General features: G+C 43.0%; 2 protein-coding genes across 6 annotated transcripts; both read right to left on the reverse strand.

The window, feature by feature from the left end:
- Positions 1–1,827: 1,827 nt before the first annotated feature.
- On the reverse strand, positions 1,828–20,114 carry LOC306821146 (uncharacterized protein). Of its 4 annotated transcripts, none has more exons than XM_079339389.1 (4): positions 20,044–20,114; positions 10,414–10,585; positions 4,040–4,885; positions 1,828–3,967 (listed from the first exon to the last, which is right to left on the reverse strand). In XM_079339389.1, the coding sequence occupies exons 3-4, from the start codon at positions 4,751–4,753 to the stop codon at positions 2,552–2,554; spliced, it is 2,130 nt and encodes a 709-aa protein (XP_079195515.1). In that variant the 5' UTR covers positions 4,754–4,885; positions 10,414–10,585; positions 20,044–20,114; the 3' UTR covers positions 1,828–2,551. The 4 variants fall into 4 exon arrangements, with proteins under 4 accessions (XP_079195515.1, XP_079195514.1, XP_079195513.1 ...); XM_079339388.1 differs by having other exon boundaries at positions 4,004–4,885; XM_079339387.1 differs by adding an exon at positions 8,614–8,654 and having other exon boundaries at positions 1,828–4,885.
- On the reverse strand, positions 8,730–20,046 carry LOC306821201 (uncharacterized protein). 2 transcript variants are annotated; one of them, XR_013778755.1, is made up of 3 exons: positions 19,754–20,046; positions 12,957–15,352; positions 8,730–8,739 (listed from the first exon to the last, which is right to left on the reverse strand). XR_013778755.1 is itself a non-coding variant. In XM_079339480.1 (2 exons), exon 2 carries the CDS (start codon positions 15,218–15,220, stop codon positions 13,622–13,624), a length of 1,599 nt encoding a protein of 532 aa, XP_079195606.1. In that variant the 5' UTR covers positions 15,221–15,352; positions 19,754–20,046; the 3' UTR covers positions 11,955–13,621. The 2 variants fall into 2 exon arrangements, 1 of the variants encoding a protein (XP_079195606.1); XM_079339480.1 differs by lacking the exon at positions 8,730–8,739 and having other exon boundaries at positions 11,955–15,352.
- Positions 20,115–20,648: the final 534 nt, after the last annotated feature.

Here is a 20,648-nt window from a genome sequence, read left to right on the forward strand (position 1 = left end):
TGGTTGTGCAGGTGCTGACCCCAGACCTGGTCTCAGTTCTGATGTTTTGGTCACTGTTGAATGCTAGCGGTGCTTTCACTCTGGTGGGAGCATGAGACGGAGTCTACAACGACACGAGTGGCTCAGGTAGCTCATCCAGGATGTACATCAGTGTGAGCTGTGGCAGGAAGCTGTGTCTGTCATAGTGTCCAGAGCATGGAGGCACCAGGAGACAGGCCAGGACATCAGGAGACGTGGAGGAGGGCAACAACCCAGCAGCAGGACCGCTACCTCTGCCTTTGAGCAATGAGGAACAGGAGGAGCACTGCCAGAGCCCTGCAACATGACCTCCAGCAGGCCACACGTGTGTCTGCTCAGATGGTCAGTAACAGACTCCATGAGGCTGGTGTGAGGACGTCCACAGTTGTGTTTATTTCATGATGTCATTCTCAGCTCTGACAGTAATAGGAACACACTGTATAAGCTGAGGGTTTGTACGGTTTATTAAATAAACAGAACAATGCTCATGTCTTTAGGAGCATTTTTCAGAGGTAATTATTCACCGGCAGGTCAATGTGAGACAGCTTCAGGTGTAAAGGAGGTCCAAACAACAAGCAGATTAGGATGACACAAATCAACGAGTAGCAACCAGAGGCCTCTACTACTGAACATATGCATAGCCTAAAAAAATGTGAAATTCTCTGCCTTTATATGAGGAGGCTTTTTTCAAAACAGCAGGGATACGTTGTTGGAAACTTTCTGCCTAACTCCAGTGACCCGCAGCTCCAGGTTTTTATCCGCATGTTGGACGTTCTCCCTCGGAAAAACACTGAACCCCACATTTCCCCTCAATTGAGCTTAAGAAGTTCTGCCATGTCATCTGGCTAAGGTACTACTCTTTGTTTTGTTTGTGCTAAAAAAAAACTCAGGGTTAGGGGAAATCTGTCAAAACAAATGTGTTCATCCAACATCGCTCCTGAGCTGTCACAGAGCTACAACCAGCAGCAGGTAGGGAGTTACAGTATGTCCTTAGGACAAGTGAAACATTAAACACATTCACTCATTGTCTTCATAGTGGATTTAATTATTTGCCATGATGTCATAACCATCACAAGGAGTGTGACCACATTGTCAGCACATTCAGCTATGTGAAGAACAAAGTATTTAATAAGAGTACTTCACTCGTTCAGATCTAGGATGTTATTTTAGTGTGCCCTTTATTTTTTTGAGCAGTGTATGATGAAAAATCCACTTCCACAATGCTTTTAAATGTTTATTTGGGTAACGATGGTTTATGTTCCTGTAGGAGACACTTCAAATGATATGAACTTTGTTTTAAGATTCACGACATCAGGGAAAAGAACTACAATCACCCACAATCACTGTCACAGTGACGTTTCTGATTGCAGCAGCAGTGAATGTAAATATCTGGGTTATATGTTCAAAAATATATAACTCACACATTTACATATTAAAACGCAACAATGAGTCAAGTTCAACGGAAGAAGAGGGATTGTGGGATATGTAGTTCCATGACTCAGGAAAAAAGTAGGTCTTTTATATTTGTCTTTTTTACTTGTTTTTTTCAAATGAATCCAATGTTTTATAGTCTCCAGTGTAGAGGTATATTGGTTGTCATGGTTACAGGCTTTAATCTCTTGTATATACGGATTTTGTGGAATTTCAATGGAGGATTTGAACAGGGACATTTACTTTCAGAACCAGATCTGTTGAAAAAGTGAGCAGTGTTAAAAATAGGAATCGGAACCTTCTATTGACCAGCTACTGTGGCTGGTAGGCTGCAAAGAATGACAGTGCTGCAAAGAATCCATGTTGTGGCTGAATGTATTACCAAGGGATCACCTTGTGTCCAAATATTTATTGACACATATCAAACAGTGCTCGCAGTGACATGTTAAAGTTAGAAAATCATGAGCTAATGTTTTTCTCCTTTCTTTAAAGTACAAGCTTCATAAGCTGATACTAAAAAACAAAATATCACAATCTGTGTCAGTTTATGACGTGTTGTAAACCAAACCCTGATTCTCATCACAAGCACTGCCCTTTTCAAAAAGAATTATTTACAGAAAACACAACTACAATGGTTTTCTCTCTTGAGTTTCAGCACTGGTGTATAACCAGAACTTTAACACTTGTCATCATTCAAAACTGACTGATTTTCTCTGATGGCCTTCGAATCATTATAACTTTCTCCATCTTCAGGTTCAGAATGGTAAATGGACTTGAGCTTTTAGTTTCTCAAAGCACTTTCACACTAAAGGTCACACCTTCTCATTCGAGAAGTGTTTGCTGTGTATAGTCTTCACCATGAGTAAACAATCCATCCAATCTATACACAATAATATGCTACCGCTAATTCAGCAAGAGCAATTCGGGGGTGTCCTTCCCAAGAACCTGTTCCATTTGAGAGACAACCAACTCTACCAATGAGCCACAGCCGGCCCAGAACAGTCTTTCTTCTTGACCTCAGTTTGTTGGTGCAAGTGTCTCTCTGGATTTGAGTCACTCTCTTATTCTGTTCCTTCACAGTCCTCTCGGTCAAACTCACTTTTCACTTTTTGAACTTCCGAATATGGCTCTTACACACATGTTTTTTTAGCTGATAGCGCCATGGGAATCTTTTTTCACACACATTGCAGCTGTAAGGTTTCTCTCCTCTGTGATGTGCCATATGAAGTATCAGATAAGAATTAAGGGTAAATCTTTTGCTGCAAAAAGAGCATCTGAAGGGTTTTTCTCCTGTGTGAACCAACATGTGTGAGCTCAGATTTCCTTTATGACTAAATTTTTTACTGCAAAGAGAGCAGCTAAAGGGTTTTTCTCCTGTGTGAACCAACATATGTGAGGTGAGATGTCCTTTTTGGTGGAATCTTTTACTGCACAAAGAACAGTTGAAGGGTTTCACTCCTTTGTGTTGTGCCATGTGAACTGTCAGACCAGACTTATGGTTAAATCGTTTACTGCACTGAGAGCAGCTAAAGGGTTTCTCTTGTGTGTGAACTAACATGTGTGAATTCAGATGTCCTTTTTGATTGAATCTTTTGCTGCACAAAGAGCAGCTGAAGGGTTTTTCCCCCTCATGGTGTACCATATGAAGTTTCAGACTGGACTTGTGGTTAAATCTTTTAGTGCAAACGGAGCAGCTGAAGGGTTTTTCTCCTGTGTGAACCAACATGTGTGATTTCAGATGCTTTTTTAAGTTAAATATTTTTCTGCATACAGAGCAGCTGAAAGGTTTCTCTCCTGTGTGAAATTTCAGATGTCTGGTCAGATCATGATTCTTTTTAAATGGTTTACCACACTCAGTACAGGTATGTGATTTCTTACCAGTCTTTGGTCTTTTTATTTGTTTGGTTTTCAAAGAAATTAATCCTGTCTTGTGTTTTCTGGAATCCTTCCAATCATTATCTCTCTCTTTTGTACCAGTTGTATAAGACTCTTCAATCTCGACCACAGCCTTTGGTTGTAAATGTCTGTCTGGATCCGAGTTCCGTGGTGGTTCTGGTTCTTCTCCTCCACAGTCCTCTTCATCAGCCCTTGTTTCTGCCTCTCGTTTCTCTTCAGTTTGGTTTTGACCAGGCTCTGAAGTCTGAACTGTGAAACACTTGTGTTTTTTTAACTGATAATACCAAGAGAAACTTTGGTCACAGAAAGAGCAGTTGAAGGGTTTCTCTCCACTATGATGTGCCATGTGAAGTTTCAGATACGACTTGTGGTTAAAACTTTTATTGCATTCAGAGCAGCTGTATGGTTTCTCTCCTGTGTGAATTCTCATGTGTTGTGTTAGGTTATGTTTATTTCTGAATGTTTTACCACACTCAGAGCAGTTCAGTGATTTCTTCTCAGCGTCTGGTTTCTTATCTTTGGCATTTTCCACAGGATTCAGACCAGGCCGGCGTTCTCTGGTCTCTTTCCAAAAATCACTGTCGACGCTGTCATCAGTTTCACAGAAGTCCTCAGTCTTGACCTCAGTCTCTGGTTCATCAGAGTCTTCAGTCTTGACCTCAGTCTCTGGTTCATCAGAGTCTTCAGTCTTGACCTCAGTCTCTGGTTGTAAACGTCTCTCTGGATCTGAGTCCCTCTCTGGTTCTGCTCCTCCACAGTCCTCTCCATCAGCTTCTGTTTCCATCTGTTCAGTTTGTCTGTGATGAAGCTGTGAGGACTGAGGTTTCTCTTCATCATCTTCACTCTTCACAGTGACAGGATAAAACAGGAACTTGATGGCACTAGCGTGACTGATGCCCACTTCCTCCTGTTCCTCCTTCACAGATGGGGGATTTGGGTCCTCCTGCTTTGCTTCTATGTGTTCATCTTTGTAGAATGGCGTGTCGCCAAGAATTCCTGTTTCTGTTAACTGGCTTTTACATGCTGAGGCACTGAAACATTTCCCTCCAGTGTGATTGTTTCTGTGGACCCTGAGAAGGTGATCAGAGTCAGAGATAAGGACTTGTGTTCTATCAGATTCAAACGGTCCTGCACTCTGGGAGATGACATTATTTTTTAGAGAGTTTAAACCTGACTGATGTTCTTTGGATTCTCCCCAATCATCGCTGTCTTCAGTCTCTGGTTCTGAACAGTCTTCAGTTTGTCCTTCTGTCTCTGGATCTGAGTCCCTCTCTGGTTCTGCTCCTCCACAGTCCTCTCCATCAGCTCCTGTTTCCATCTGTTCAGTTTGTCTGTGATGAAGCTGTGAGGACTGAGGTTTCTCTTCTTCATCTTCACTCTTTACAATGACGAGGGTGAAGGGGAACATGGTGGCATCAGCCTCCTCCAGCCTTTTACACTGCTGTCCCTCCTGGCTGCTCCACACTTTCCTCCTGTTCTTCTTTCATAAGTCCACACTGGGGCTCCTGCTGCTCTTAAATCACCAACAGCTGAAGGACGCCTGCAGGACACAGTAAACAAAAATTAACAAGATGCTACAGAAAATGGCTAATCCTTTCATAAACAAAGCTGGTGCATGGTGCCAACCATGTTGGCTTTGTTGTCTGATTTGTGGAGTTGAGACTCAAACTAAGAGAAGCAAAATTCAAATGGGTACAAAATCACAAAATGAGTCTTGAATTAATGATTTTTATTAATGTTTAATAAATACCTGTATTTAAAGAAATAGGAAACATGAATCTGTACACTAGCCCTCGCACCCAGCTGTATTACAATGCCATACAGCAGTAATCACAAAACTGCTTTCTTAAATTTATTCAATTAAAGCCACAATCCAAAATCAATAAAACTTAATCGACAACAGTTATTACAAGCTAATCTAAGGCAAACACTACGGAGTGAGGTGGAAGTATAGAGGGGTGTGGAAAGAGAGAGAGAAGTTAAGATGGTGGCGTAATCACGTGTCCCGGTCAATGATGCGTGATCAAGTGAGACTTGTCTTAGCTTGACCTGTGTCCGTGTGACCGTGTGAGTGTATGTGAAGGAAGTACAGCGGTTATAATCCAGGAGTTTACAGGAAGCACACACAGGACGTGGCGGTCCAATAGCAAGAGGTTAAATGGAGACAATTTTTAAATATCCATCCATCCATTTTCTACCACTTATCCGGTGCCTGCTTGCGGGGCCAGCATTCTAAGCACAGACGCCCAGACTTCCCTCACCCCAGACACTTCCTCCAGCTCCACCGGTGGGACCTCGAGGCGTTCCCAGGTCAGCCGGTAGACATAGTCTCTCCAGCTTGTCCTGGGTCTACCCCAGAACACCTCTCTGGGGAGGGGTCCAAGGGGGCATCCGGACCAGATGCCCAAGCCACCTCAACAGACTCCTCTCGATGTGGAGGAGTAACGGCTCTACTCCGAGCTCCTCCCTGGTGACCGAGCTCCTCACCCTATCTCTAAGGGTGCGCCCAGCCACCCTACGGAGGAAGCCCATTGCAGCTGCTTGTATCCGAGATCTCGTTCTTTCGGTCATGACCCAAAGCTCATGACCATAGGTGAGGGTAGGAACGAAGATTGACCGGTAAATCGAGAGCTTCGCCTTTCGGCTTAGCTCCTTCTTCACCACGACGGACCGATACAGCGACCGCATGACTGCAGACGGCGCACCAATCCGTCTGAAGATCTTGCGCTCCATCTTCCCCCCACTCGTGAACAAGACCCCGAGATACTTGAACTCCTCCACTTGGGGCAAGGACTCCCCACTGACCCGGAGAGGGCAAGTCACCTTTTCCCGGTCGAGAATCATCCCAGCCACTTCACACTTGACAGCGAAAAGCCCAAGTATGTGCTGAAGGTCCAGGTTCGATGGAGCCAACAGGACCACATAATCTGCAAAAAGCAGAGGGGATCCTGTGCTCCCCAAACCGAATCCCCTCTGGCCCCTGCCTGCCTCTAGAAATTCTGTCCATGAAAGTTAGGAAGAGAAACCGGTGACAAAGGGCAGCCCTGCCGAAGGCCAACGCACACCACGAACAGGTTCTACTTACTGCCGGCAATGCGCACCAGGCTCCTTAGCAAAGGGCCCTGAACCCCATACTCTCGGTGTACCCCCCACAGGACACCACAGAGGGACACAGTCGAACGCCTTCTCCAGATCCACAAAGCACATGTGGACTGGTTGGGCAAACTCCCATGAACCCTCAAGCACCCGCTGGAGAGTGTAGAGCTGGTCCAGTGTTCCACGGCTGGGATGAAAGTCGCATTGTTCCCCTTGGATCCGAGGTTCGACAAACGGCGAGATCCTCCTTTCCAGTACGAAACTGATACGGGGGGCGTATTGCAGCCATGTGAACAAAACGGAGCGAACTCTCTGGCTGCGATGACCTCACCACACCTCCCCCCATAGATTTGGACATGCACAGTAGCCGAAAAGAAACAAACAACAATGGTGGTGGATTCACTTGTGTATGTGCTTCAGCAACTATTCTCATTGAGTTCAAATCTATTTTATTTAAAGATGGAGAATAAAGAAAAGAAAAGAAATTCAATTCAAGTCATTTATTTCAAACCCTAAAACAGACAGACACAACAACAAGCCCTAAAGAAATAAAACCAAACGAGTTGAAGAGATGAAAACGCATTAAAGGTTTTAAATCCAGATCAAACCTCAGACTCTTCTCGTTTGATTTTCTATTTATTTTTAGTTTAGTCAACTTTTTCTTAGACTTTTACTTTAGCACAGAATCATGTTTGAATTTTGATTCAAATACAGGTATAGTAAAAATAACAGGCTTTCAGCTGCAGTATTTAAACAGCACGTGATCTAACACCCTGCTGTGACTGACCAATCACAGACCTTCAGCTCTGCAGGGGCTGCATGCTCTAAGTCAAGATCTGAGAGCAAACTAACAATAGGAGACCTCAGCTTTTATAGTTTGTATAGTTTTATTGTTTGTTTATTTATGACGTGTGCTGCGGCCCTCATGGCCAGGTCATCCTTGATCTCAATGGGTTAATTACCTGGTTAAATAAAATAGTCTGGGACTCCCTGCTGTTATCCCCCAGATCTGCTTCAATGGGGGACTTCAGTCTGGGTTCCACTTACACTTCTCACCTCGGTATGAGGTGCTGCAGGGTGTGCTGGGATTAAGGGTCATTCAAGCCCCTTTATTGATTCGTCACTGCACGCAGTTTGCAGCGTTTTCATAGATTGATCCCAAGAAAGATTCCCAAATAACCGATCTGTACCGTCCCACTTTTTGGGACCCTTCTGTTGGGGTGCCAAGAATGTGGAGCCAACCTGAAAAGGTGGAGCTAAACCCTGCAGTCTGCTGATTGGTTGAAAGAATCCTCACTTCCCGTGTTACGTCGGTAAACAAAACTCTGCCGTGTTTAAAGCATTGACTGTAACACACAGCTGATTGTTTACGTGTGTATTTGTCCTCGCCGCTCACAGCCTTCTCTGAGACAAAGCTGGATGAGTTCTTGTAATAAAGAGTCACATGACAGTGACAGAGGAAATGAACTGCTGGATGTCTTCTAGCGTTGGTTTTGTTTATGTTGCGTTTTTCTCCTTTGTTGAATTTATTAGTTAGCGGTTAGCTGTTAGCAGTTAGTTGCTATCATATGCTGCCATTTACATAGCGGCTATCGTCATCCGGCTTACACGCCGCCTACCAAATAGGACACAGGTAGCTGTGGAAACACAAACGGGATTGGGCTTAATCGAACCAAACTGTACCGATCCGTACCGGACTGCTGAGTGGAAATGGGGCTTTAGATACAGCGTGATGCTTTGTTGAAAGATTCTGAATCGATGCAGGAAAGTCCATAATTGATTGTTAACACGACAGACTGACCTACTTATTCAAGATCGTTCAAAAATAGTGCAGCAAAGAAAATAAATAAAACCACCGCCGGCTTTTCTAAAAGCTGATGTTTGGGACTGGACAAGACTTACACAACTTACAAAACGTGCAACTCTGTGATCACATTTTTCAGAAACACCACCAAAATGAGAAATCATATTGTCTGTTTCTACTCTGAGTTTTATTGCTAAGGATTTGCACCTTTACTCGCTCATGGAAAATGAAGCCTTTGGTTTTCTCCTGTGTACCTGGATCTGGGTACAATGTCCCATCACAGCGATTCTTCACAGACCAGAGTTTTACAGAGATACCAAAGCTGAAATTACAGAGTCACTGAGAAGTGCTAGTCGACTGGTAATAACCTGTGATTCTTGGGCGTCCTCCAAAGCTCCCCTGGTAAAATCTGATTCAGCAGGTCACACCATGAAAACAAAGACAAACCAGACAATCAGTGCATCCATAGATTTAGGTAGCCTACCGCGAAACCACTTTTTGCACGGCCTATTTAAAAAAAACACGGCCTTGAAATTATTGCACGGCTTGACCTAGGCCGTGCAAATATCTACATTTAATAGACGTGCTTACTACACGGGTTTCTATACGGTGCGCTAAATATCTGATTAGGCTACATTCTAATTCTGGCAAAGAATGTTTGCCGAATACCGGTACTGAAAAGCTTAAACCTGATCCTGTTTACGTTTCTACAGCCACCCGTGTCCTATTTGGTAGACGGCGTGTCAGCCGGATGACGATAGCCGCTATGTAAATAGCGTCATATGATAGCATCTAACCGCTAACAGCTAATCGCTAACTAATAAATTCAACAAAGGAGAAAAACGCAACATAAACAAAACCAACGAAGAAGACATCCAGCAGTTCATCTCCTCTGTCACTGTCATGTGACTCTTTATTACAAGAACTCATCCAGCTTTGTCTCAGAGAAGGCTGTGTGCAGCGAGGAGAAATACACACGTAAACAATCAGCTGTGTGTTACAGTCAACGGTTTAAACACGGCGGAGTTTTGTTTACCGACGTAACACAGGAAGTGACGATTCTTTCAACCAATCAGCAGGCTGCAGTGTTTAGCTCCACCTTTTTGGGTCAGCTCCACATTTGAATATGCTGACAGATGATTGACTTATCAAGGTCTAGGGATCTATTATTACTGGATGACACATGTAATATTATGAATTTATTTGTTTGTTGTTGGTTTTTTAAAGAAAGTGCAGATAGAAGCAGTGGGCCAACAAAGGGGTTAGACAACATGAACCAAGTGAGTTGCAGTCAAATGATGAAGGGGTGTGTCAGGGCAGGGGCTGTACAGTAAATCAACATTATGAAGCTTGGGAAAACTAAAATGTGTAACAATGCATCTTATTGAACAGAATGCACCATTTAGAGACTTATTCAAAACCAGTGTGTTAGGGAGCACATAACCTCCACTCCGGCGTGCCGCGCCGCCGTGAGTGACACTGAAAAAAATTTGCACCCCCTGTATTTTTTTTTGCACCCCCTGTTTTCCCATTTCTGCCTAAATCACGGAGTGCATCTCCTATCCACGTAATGTTGACCAGTATTATACTGCAACTCTGTCCTCTTTGGCCTCCCTCATGAGTCCCTCCACAAGCTCAAACTGGTGTAGGTTTTAAAGTTGTTAATAATTATACGTCTGTGATGTATGGTTTATGTCCTTCGCAGAGCACTAAAGGCGATTCTGTTCTGGCTGGTGATTTGTGTCATTAACACAACTTTCTGGAAAACCAGAAGTAAAGTTGTCATCAACCTGCACATGATTTCCAGTGACTCTGTTTATAAGAATTTATTTTGTTACTTCAGGAGAAGTAAAACCATGGAAACAAAAGTCCATTACGCTGGGACATTAATATATAAAGAATATTTAATGTTCTTTCCTTTCATTCTTTTTGTTCTTTTCTTTGAGTGTTGTTTAGGTGGTAGGTATTGTGAATGTCGTATTGTTTACCCTCCTACCTTTAGCTTTTATGTCAGCTGAAATAAAAGTTGTACATTTTCTTAATCTTTAAAACATATACATGAATATGGAAAAAATAAGACTATGAAGATAATTGCCAAAGAAACCACTAAAAAGAAACAAGAAATTGTTGGGCGTTTGAGCCTTTAAAAAAAGAACAAGAAAACCTACCTGCTCTGTGCAGCTTGATTTCAGGTGTTAAAGTCACCTGCAGCAGTTGAGTGTGTCGGTGGAGCTGCTCGTTGTGTAATTGTTGTTTGTCCTCAGTGATCAGTCTGAAGAGCTCTTTAAGATCCTTAAAGCCGGAAAGAGACCCAGAAGGAGACCTCAACTCAACATTACTCTGATAACCTACAAACACACATGCTAACGTACAAAACCCGGAAACGACAAAAACATTACATCCGCTATTTCTTCTTCGTTGGTTTTTAAAGGCGCTTGGCATCCAGGAAGATGCATTAGCGCCTCCCCTTGGATATAAAATAATACTACAGTTTAAATATTGAAACTTTAAAGACTGCTTTCAGAACTCCCTTCATAGTTGTTTCTAATGAAAGCAGTGTAACCGAGCGGGTTGACTATGCCTGAACTTGTAAAACTATAAAATAAAGAAGAACGGAGTCTTTATTAAGTTGAACATTTGTCTGCTCCTTTATTGCCGCACACGGCGGGAGCACCCCGCACGGGTCCCGAATCACACACTTCCGTTCCTTGAACCTTTACAAAATAAAAGCTAACTCGCATAACATAATACAATAGCTTACAGCAGATTTGATCAAAACAGGAAGCTAAACACTTTAAAGTAAGACAGTAAAATATACATAATAAATGCATGAACAAGTGGTTTTGAAATTGGAATTTTTTTTATATCACTAAACGGACCGTACGAAGCCAGGTGACGACGACAGATCCTCATCACATGACAGGTGAAACAAACACTCTCCTTCACCAACTCATCACAGGAGTTTATGAGTCCTCTCACAATCAACATACAAGATGGATGACAGACAGACAGACAGACAGACAGACAAACAGACAGACAGACAGACAGACAGACAGACAGACAGACAGACAGACAGACAGACAGACAGACACACACACACACAGGATAAACATCCGAAACAGTATAGACCACCAAACATATTAACAGAGGAATACAGATTTGGACTTCTTACACACCTGCTCGTTCTGCCTCTTTCACACAGCATAACAAACACACTGCCTACTTCAAGTCAAGTCTGTCAGTCTGTCAGGAGTTTGTCCATCTGCTTTCTAACCAGCCAGATGTGATTGGTGGTCAGCGTCTTGGTCTGAAGCTGTATAGTCCAGGACAGTCCGTGTCAGGCTCAGACACAAATGTTCCAGTACTCAGTCAGACACAGGGTCAGTGTCATCAGGCATGTCACAGTAAACGTCCGCAGCAGGGAGGTAAGCATCAATGTCAGTCAGGCCATGAGGTAAATCGATGTCCTCAGGGCCGTGTTGCTCCTCAGTCACTGGAACATCGTGCCTGTTGGAGGAAGAAGAGTCCCAAAGGGTGGAAAGGTTGCAAATATACCACATGAAAGACACCAGCATCAGTACCAGTGTCTACAGCAGCCTGTAGTTTACCAGCTTCTGACTAACGCGTAGTGAGTCTGTGAACAGAGGTGGAGCTAGACTTCTATCCTTGGTGGCCAAGGTTATTTCAGATGTGAGATTTATAATATCAGTTCAATTTGCATATTATTTATTTACAAAATCAGTTTTACAAAAACACACAACAAAAAAGGCATCAACATATCAATAAACAATGTGAGACCCTTTTTGAACATAGTGCAGGTTTTAACTTAGACCAGGGCTACTGTCTGACAGCCAAACTACTCTTGGTCTAAGTAGAACATAGTGAAGAGCTTAGTCATGACCAGTCATGATCTAAGTACCAAGCTGCCTTATGCAGGTTCAGAAAAGCATCATCTTGCGGTTGTGGTGAGAAGTTGCAAAATGTTTCACAAAGTTATCCATGTTAAGGGAATGAGCCCTCCTTGACTCGATACTGAGAGGCTCGGGTCAGCAGACCTACCACCTGGTCCTCTAGGACAAGCAAAAGCAGTGCTGGCTCCGGGTCTGGCTCATCATCCTCAACTGAATCCGAGGCCTCTGTGTCCTCCTTCGATGGAACTACATTGTACACACATTATCATTAACCAACACTTCAAAATGTCTAATGCTTAACTAAAATACCGAACTGAGCATGTGACTGCTTCTGTAGATGCTCTGACCTGCTAATTATCCCTGGACTGCTGATGAGATATCTGTGCCTGACAAGATAAGCCAGTCCTGTTACTCCTAGCATCACACGCACAATTTTATTAAATCCACACTTAAAGCATGTAAGTTTAATATTCACAATTTTCAGCTAGTTGACAGGCTCGCTACCATCTTCACATTACATGTTCAATATCTTTCATTTTCAGTTTTATATCATGTATACAAACAGCTGTATAGAGACATGAAGGATAAACCACCCCCACCCCCCTTCACCTTACATTTCATTTAAACCAACAGAGCATCAAACAGCTAACTTAGCTGGCTAATTGTCTGCTAGTTTCCTTTAAAATCATCAGAGAAACATAAATATGTCCTAAGCTGTAGACGCCATGAGATGGAAGCTGCCAACAGCTGCTCCACATTAACGTCTAACGTTACACATGTAATTCTGGCTGCTGCTTAACGTGAGCAAAAACAGTCATTATACACAGTGACTCATTAGGAAACCACCGTAAAACTTTAGACACTGTTCATGACTTTATCCTTCTTCTCTTCTTCTTTGTCTCCTGTTCATTCAAATCCGCTCTGATTCAAATCATCCAGTAATGAGACCGTTATGCTTCTTCTTCTTCCCCTAATAAATGTTGATAACAATTCTTTGTGGTAGATAGCGCCAACTACTGTACAGGAGGGACTTAGCAGTCAGTAGGCGTAACTGAGTCGTCCAGTGCTGTGATATGTCAATCATCTGGGGGGGGGGGGGGGGGCACTTGGGGGGTCCAATCAGATTTCAGGGGGTCCAGTGCTACCCCGGCCTCCCCTCTAGCTCCGCCTCTGCCTGTGAACGGTGCAAGTTTGTAAAGTTAAGTTCTGTGCATCAGACCTGGTGAGGGATTTCAGCAGGTCTGACGCTAGGCAAAGCTAGCCTGACGACGTCTCAAGCATAGTCAAGTTTTTGTCTGTAATGACAGAGGTCAAGAGCTGCTCTGGGGGAGGCTGGGCTCATCCACGCAATCACATCAGTGTTATCAGGTCGAGTTTCAACCTCACCAATGAAATCTGTTTTTCACACACTGCAGCTGGACGGTTCCTCTCCTCTGTGATATCGTATTTAAATCAGACTTCTGTTTTATTCTTTTACTGCACAAAGAGCAGATGAAGGTTTCTCTCCAGTGTGATGTGTCATGTGAAGTTTCAGATAGGATTTACGGTTAAATCGTTTACTACAAAGAGAACAGCTGAAGGGTTTCTCTCCTGTGTGAACTAAAATGTGTGACTTCAGAACTCCTTTATGGTTGAATCTTTTACTGCACAGAGAGCAGCTGAATGGTTTCTCTCCAGTGTGAACCAACATGTGTCTGGTAAGAGCTCCTTTTTGGTTGAATCTTTTACTGCACTCAGAACAACTAAAGGGTTTCTCTCCTGTGTGAACCAAAATGTGTTTGGCCAGAACACCCTTTTGGTTGAATCTTTTATTGCAAAAAGAGCAGCTGAAGGGTTTCTCTCCTGTGTGATGTGCCATGTGGAGTTTCAGATTACATTTATGGTTAAATCTCTTACAGCAAAGAGAACAGCTGAAGGGTTTCTCTCCTGTGTGAACTAACATGTGTGAATTTAGACTTCCTTTATGGTTAAATCTTTTACTGCACAAAGAGCAGCTAAAGGATTTTTCTCCCCTGTGATGTGCCATGTGAACTGCCAAACCAGACCTATGGTTAAAACTTTTATCACACAAAGAGCAGCTGTATGGTTTCTCTCCTGTGTGAATTCTCATGTGTTGTGTTAGGTTATGTTTATTTCTGAATGTTTTACCACACTCAGAGCAGTTCAGTGATTTCTTCTCAGCGTCTGGTTTCTTATCTTTGGCATTTTCCACAGGATTTAGACCAGGCCGGCGTTCTCTGGTCTCTTTCCAAAAATCACTGTCGACGCTGTCATCAGTTTCACAGAAGTCCTCAGTCTTGACCTCAGTCTCTGGTTCATCAGAGTCTTCAGTCTTGACCTCAGTCTCTGGTTCATCAGAGTCTTCAGTCTTGACCTCAGTCTCTGGTTGTAAACGTCTCTCTGGATCTGAGTCCCTCTCTGGTTCTGCTCCTCCTTCCATCTGTTCAGTTTGTCTGTGATGAAGCTGTGAGGACTGAGGTTTCTCTTCATCGTCTTCACTCTTCACAGTGACAGGATAAAACAGGAACTTGATGGCACTAGCGTGACTGATGCCCACTTCCTCCTGTTCCTCCTTCACAGATGGGGGATTTGGGTCCTCCTGCTTTGCTCCTATGTGTTCATCTTTGTAGAATGGCGTGTCGCCAAGAATTCCTGTTTCTGTTAACTGGCTTTTACATGCTGAGGCACTGAAACATTTCCCTCCAGTGTGATTGTTTCTGTGGACCCTGAGAAGGTGATCAGAGTCAGAGATAAGGACTTGTGTTCTATCAGATTCAAACGGTCCTGCACTCTGGGAGATGACATTATTTTTTAGAGAGTTTAAACCTGACTGATGTTCTTTGGATTCTCCCCAATCATCGCTGTCTTCAGTCTCTGGTTCTGAACAGTCTTCAGTTTGTCCTTCGGTCTCTGGATCTGAGTCCCTCTCTGGTTCTGCTCCTCCACAGTCCTCTCCATCAGCTCCTGTTTCCATCTGTTCAGTTTGTCTGTGATGAAGCTGTGAGGACTGAGGATTCTCTTCATCATCTTCACTCTTTACAATGACGAGGGTGAAGGGGAACATGGTGGCATCAGCCTCCTCCAGCCTTTTACACTGCTGTCCCTCCTGGCTGCTCCACACTTTCCTCCTGTTCTTCTTTCATAAGTCCACACTGGGGCTCCTGCTGCTCTTAAATCACCAACAGCTGAAGGACGCCTGCAGGACACAGTAAACAAAAATTAACAAGATGCTACAGAAAATGGCTAATCCTTTCATAAACAAAGCTGGTGCATGGTGCCAACCATGTTGGCTTTGTTGTCTGATTTGTGGAGTTGAGACTTCACCGTGAACTCAAAGTAAGAGCAGCCAAATTCAAAAGATAAATATTTAAACCAAAGAAGACTACGTGGACAAACAACCACCACGACTCAGTTCTAAACTGGTTGTGAAAGTGAGAGAAAAAAGGTTTATGGACCAGACATTAAAAAGAAGAAGAAAAAGACGACAGACAGCCAATCATGTCACAGGGATATGTGTGGGGGCGGGATTACAGATGTTTGAAGCGGAATGAAAACAGCTGAAATGAGGAGTTGTGAGATAGAGTTTGGAGATATTTTTGATATTTACAGTCCAACATAAAACAGAATAACGTGCTCTGTAAACTGTGCCGACGACAAGGGCAGCTAAAACACCACAAACCTTTTTCACAGTTTGAAACTTTATCAACCCTAATAATACACCGAGGGAAAGAAACTAAACGGGCCAAACAGCAGCCCGTGGACTCCACAGCAGCAAAGTGTCTGAGCATGCTGAACTGAGCTTATGATTGAGAAGTGTTCCTCTGTTCAAGAGGAGTCCATCATGTTCTCAGGCTGACAAGAAAGAATCTTCAACTTTCAATTTGAAAGAAATAATGATTTAACATTTATCCTGACTGATATCAATCGACTGTCACATTGATAACTCAGACAAGACTGAAGTTCTAGTGATTGGACCTAAGAACCTTAGAGAGACTTTCTCTGATGATATGACGGCCCTTAGTAGTATTAGCGTAGCCTCTAGTACCACTGTTAGGAACGTAGGAGTTCTGTTTGATCAGGATATGTCCTTTGATTCCTACATTAAACACATTTCAAGGACAGCTTATTTTCACCTTGGTAATATCTCTAAGATCAGACAGATCCTGTCACAAAACCATGCAGAAAAACTGGCTCATGCATTTGTTACCTCCAGGTTGGATTACTGTAATTCTATTTTAGCAGGGTGCTATGGTAAATCTCTAAAGACCCTTCAACTCGTCCAAAACACTGCAGCTCGTGTTCTTACTAGAACTAGGAAAAGGGACCACATTACTCCTGTGTTGGTTTCTCTCCATTGGCTCCCTATAAAATCTAGAATAGAATTTAAAATCCTTCTGCTCACCTACAAAGCTCTAAACGGTCAGGCACCATACTAGCTGAGGGTGTATTCACACCTAACTTGGTTGGTTCACTTGAAACGAACTCAAACTCTGGTGCGGACCTTTTCAGGTCGGTGTGAATACAAACCATTGAACTCAGGTGCGCACCAAACAGCCGGACCGAGATCCTGCCAGGTGGTCTCGGTTCGCTTCCAAACGAACCCTGGTACGGTTCGTTTGAGGTGTGAAAGCAACCAGACCTCAGTCCGACCCAGCTCTAAAAAATCGTACAGCTTTTTGGACATAACAGGCTCCCGTAGCCTCGCGCATAAAGGGAAATAACTGTTTGGTTAGCAGAACAGTGTTCTTGTTTGTTTGCCTGCTTCTTTGATATAAGACGCGGAGGTAATATTTAGTCAATCTTTCAGACACTTTCACTCGTGTTTCATCTCTCTCTTCTTTTATTATCCAAAACATTTAAATCACACAGACTATGAACAGAACAGCAGCAGTCTGATCCTCCTCCTCTCCCCTGTGCCTCATACATCATTTATAACCTCGTCCACATTCATCATAACACCGGTTGATTGCCCACACATAGATCTACATTTTTTACACAATTAAATATTTTTGTACCTGTACTTAAAGGATGAAATTGTTGCTAAAATGTTTAATACCAGGACAGCGAGTGCAGCATGCAAGTTCTCCATGATTGTTTACTTTCATCCTGCGATTACGGCTTTACCTTTTTATCCAATGATTGAACGATCTTCGCACACGTGGTTTTTTATTAATTCTGGTCCTCTTGTGATAAGTGCAAAGTGAAAACAAACCGCACCAAACCAAAAAAGAAACATTGTATTTGGTCCGAACCAAAGAAAGCAGACTAAAGGACTTTTCTGGTGTGAATACACCCTTAAAGAGTTCATTGTGCCGTACTACCCATCAAGAACAATACGCTCCCAGAATTCAGACCTGCTGGTACCTACAGTCTCTAAATGTACTACAGGAGGTAGAGTCTGCAGTTATCAGACCTGCTGGTACCTACAGTCTCTAAATGTACTACAGGAGGTAGAGTCTTCAGTTATCCGGGAGGCAGACACATTAGGTACTTTTAAGAATAGACTTAAAACTTTTCTTTTTGATAAATCTTATAGTTAGGGCTGGATCAGGTCTAGACCAGCTCATAGTTATGCTGCTATAGGCCTAGACTACCGGGGGAACTGGCACCTTGAACTCTGATCTCTCTCTCCCTCTGATTTTTTTTTTTTCCCTCAATGGGAGCTCCTGAGCTCTCTTTGGGACTGTTGGTGAAGATGGTCTGCCCGAACAACCGAGAGATAACACCTGTTATGAAATGATGCTATATAAATAAAGATTGATTGATTGATATTGCCCAGTGGAGGTCATAAATATTTAATGGTGTTCCTGGTCAAGCCAAGTCCACAGACTGAGCGACTGCCAAACAACAGTGGGCTCATATTTCTCTACATGAAATCAAGCTCCAATTAAAAAGAGGCAGTGGGGATCATGGACTCTGATTTAGTTCAGTCAGTTACACTGCTGCCTTCTGATCATTGTGGAGGTTTGACTGGTATTCTGTGAAGGGCAGGACAATGGTACATGGAGTAAATGTACACTGCTCTGATCTATCTATCTATCTATCTATCTATCTATCTATCTATCTATCGGCACATGGAGGCCACACACACTACTGAGCCTCATTATTTACTTGTTTTGAGAACAACACATATCAAAGTTGGATCTGCCTGTAGTTTGTGTTTTTCCACTTTAATTTGGAGTGTTACTCCAAATCTAGACCTCCATTGGTCAATAAACTGATTTCCATTGATCATTTTTGTGTGATTTTGTCGTCAGTACAGTCAACTATGTAAAGAATCGAAGAGAAAAGTATTTAATAAGAATACTTCACTTGTTCAGATATAGGATGTATTATTTTAGTGTTACCCTTTTTGTTTGTTTGAGTCAGAGTCACAGCCATCTTACGCAGCAGTAGTTAGCCAGCCTTCTGTAGCCGGTGCAGGCCGACAGTGTTAAATCTCGCTGAGACAAAAACTCTGATAATTGGAGACTCCATAGTCAGAAACGTGAAGTTAGCGAAGTCAGCGGGCATAGTTAGGTGTATACCCGGGGCCAGAGCGGGCGACATCACGGCTCACTTAAAGCTGCTGACAAAGGCTAAACGTAGATTTGATAAAATTGTAATTCATGTCGGCACAAATGACTCCCGACTTCGCCAGTCGGAAATTACTAAGGTAAATGTGGAGTCGGTGTGTAGTTTTGCTAAGACGATGTCAGACTCCGTAGTTTTCTCTGGTCCTCTCCCTAATTTGACCAGTGATGACATGTATAGCCGCATGTCTTCATTCAACCGCTGGCTATCGAGGTGGTGTCCAGCAAACGATGTGGGCTTCATAGATAACTGGCAGTCCTTTTGGGGAAAGCCTGGTCTGCTAGCTAGAGATGGCATCCATCCTACTCTGGTTGGTGCAGCTCTATTATCTAGAAACGTAGCTGAGTTTATTAGTCCCAAACCCTGACAACTCATCAGAGTTCAGACCAGGATGCAGAGCTGCAGTCTTACACACTTCTCTGCGCTTCCTTTAGATCTGTTTAAGTAATAGAGTTTAAGTCCAGTAGGTCCAGACTAAAGAGTGTTTAAGTCCAGTAGGTCCAGACTAAAGAGTGTTTAAGTCCAGTAGGTCCAGACTAAAGAGAGTTTAAGTCCAGTAGGTCCAGACTACAGACAGTTTGAGTCCAGTAGGTCCAGACTAAAGAGTGTTTAAGTCCAGTAGGTCCAGACTAAAGAGAGTTTAAGTCCAGTAGGTCCAGACTAAAGACAGTTTAAGTCCAGTAGGTCCAGACTAAAGAGTGTTTAAGTCCAGTAGGTCCAGACTAAGGAGAGTTTAAGTCCAGTAGGTCCAGACTAAAGAGTGTTTAAGTCCAGTAGGTCCAGACTAAAGAGAGTTTAAGTCCAGTAGGTCCAGACTAAAGAGTGTTTAAGTCCAGTAGGTCCAGACTAAGGAGAGTTTAAGTCCAGTAGGTCCAGACTAAAGAGTGTTTAAGTCCAGTAGGTCCAGACTAAGGAGAGTTTAAGTCCAGTAGGTCCAGACTAAGGAGAGTTTAAGTCCAGATGTTGTTGTTAGCAGGAGCTAGCTGCAGCTAACACTGTGACTCTACGTTAGCTTAAAACCTACCTGCTCTGTGCAGCTTGATTTCAGGTGTTAAAATCACCTGCAGCAGTTGAGTGTCTCGGTGGAGCTCCTCTTCATATCCACGTGTTGTTGTTTGTCCTCAGTGATTATTTTACTACGTCTCTGTACTGTCGTTCACTGTTTTTCCTTTTGGTGTTTTTTTACGAGAGCTGCTATTTTCTAATGTCGTCGTGCTCTGAAAGGGGAACAATGACAATAAAAGAATTCTGATTGTGATTCGTCTGAAGAGCTCTTTAAGATCCTTAAAGCCGGAAAGAGACCCAGAAGGAGACCTCAACTCAACATTACTCTGATAACCTACAAACACACATGCTAACGTACAAAACCCGGAAACGACAAAAACATTACATCCGCTACACTTCTTCTTCGTTGGTTTTTAAAGGCGGTTGGCATCCAGGAAGATGCATTAGCGCCTCCCCTTGGACATAAAACAATACTACAGTTTGAATATTGAAACTTTGAGGTGAACTCCTTTCACACTTCAGTCTTCATTGAATCAGACTCATCACCATCGACAGCTGGACCAGTTTCATTATAAATACACATTATGTAATTTAACACTCTCTATGACTGCATGTGCAGGCAGGCAACATCACATTCATAAAGTTCATCATTATACATCGTCATGTAATTCAAATATTTTAACAACATGTACAGTCTTATGGCCTTGTTGAGGTCTGTCACTCCAGCTGGACTCTCTCTCAACTACAACCAGGTCAGATCATCCAAATGAAACATGATGCCAACCTGATATTAACTTTGTACAATGATTACCAACTGTTCATAAGCAGTCAAACATATGCAGCGAAACATTCAGCATAGCACCATGTCCAGTTTACACAGAGATCTGAATATCTCCTGGTGAGCTATCTGAGCG

The sequence above is a fragment of the Symphodus melops genome (genome assembly GCF_947650265.1).
Source record: "Symphodus melops genome assembly, chromosome: 1".
In the NCBI taxonomy this organism is placed as follows: Eukaryota; Metazoa; Chordata; class Actinopteri; order Labriformes; family Labridae; genus Symphodus; species Symphodus melops.

Excerpts from the sequence above, each read along its gene's own strand:
- LOC306821146 (XM_079339386.1), bottom strand. The coding sequence starts at position 4,753 with ATGTTCCCCTTCACCCTCGTCATTGTAAAGAGTGAAGATGAAGAAGAG.
- LOC306821201 (XM_079339480.1), bottom strand. The coding sequence starts at position 15,220 with ATGTTCCCCTTCACCCTCGTCATTGTAAAGAGTGAAGATGATGAAGAG.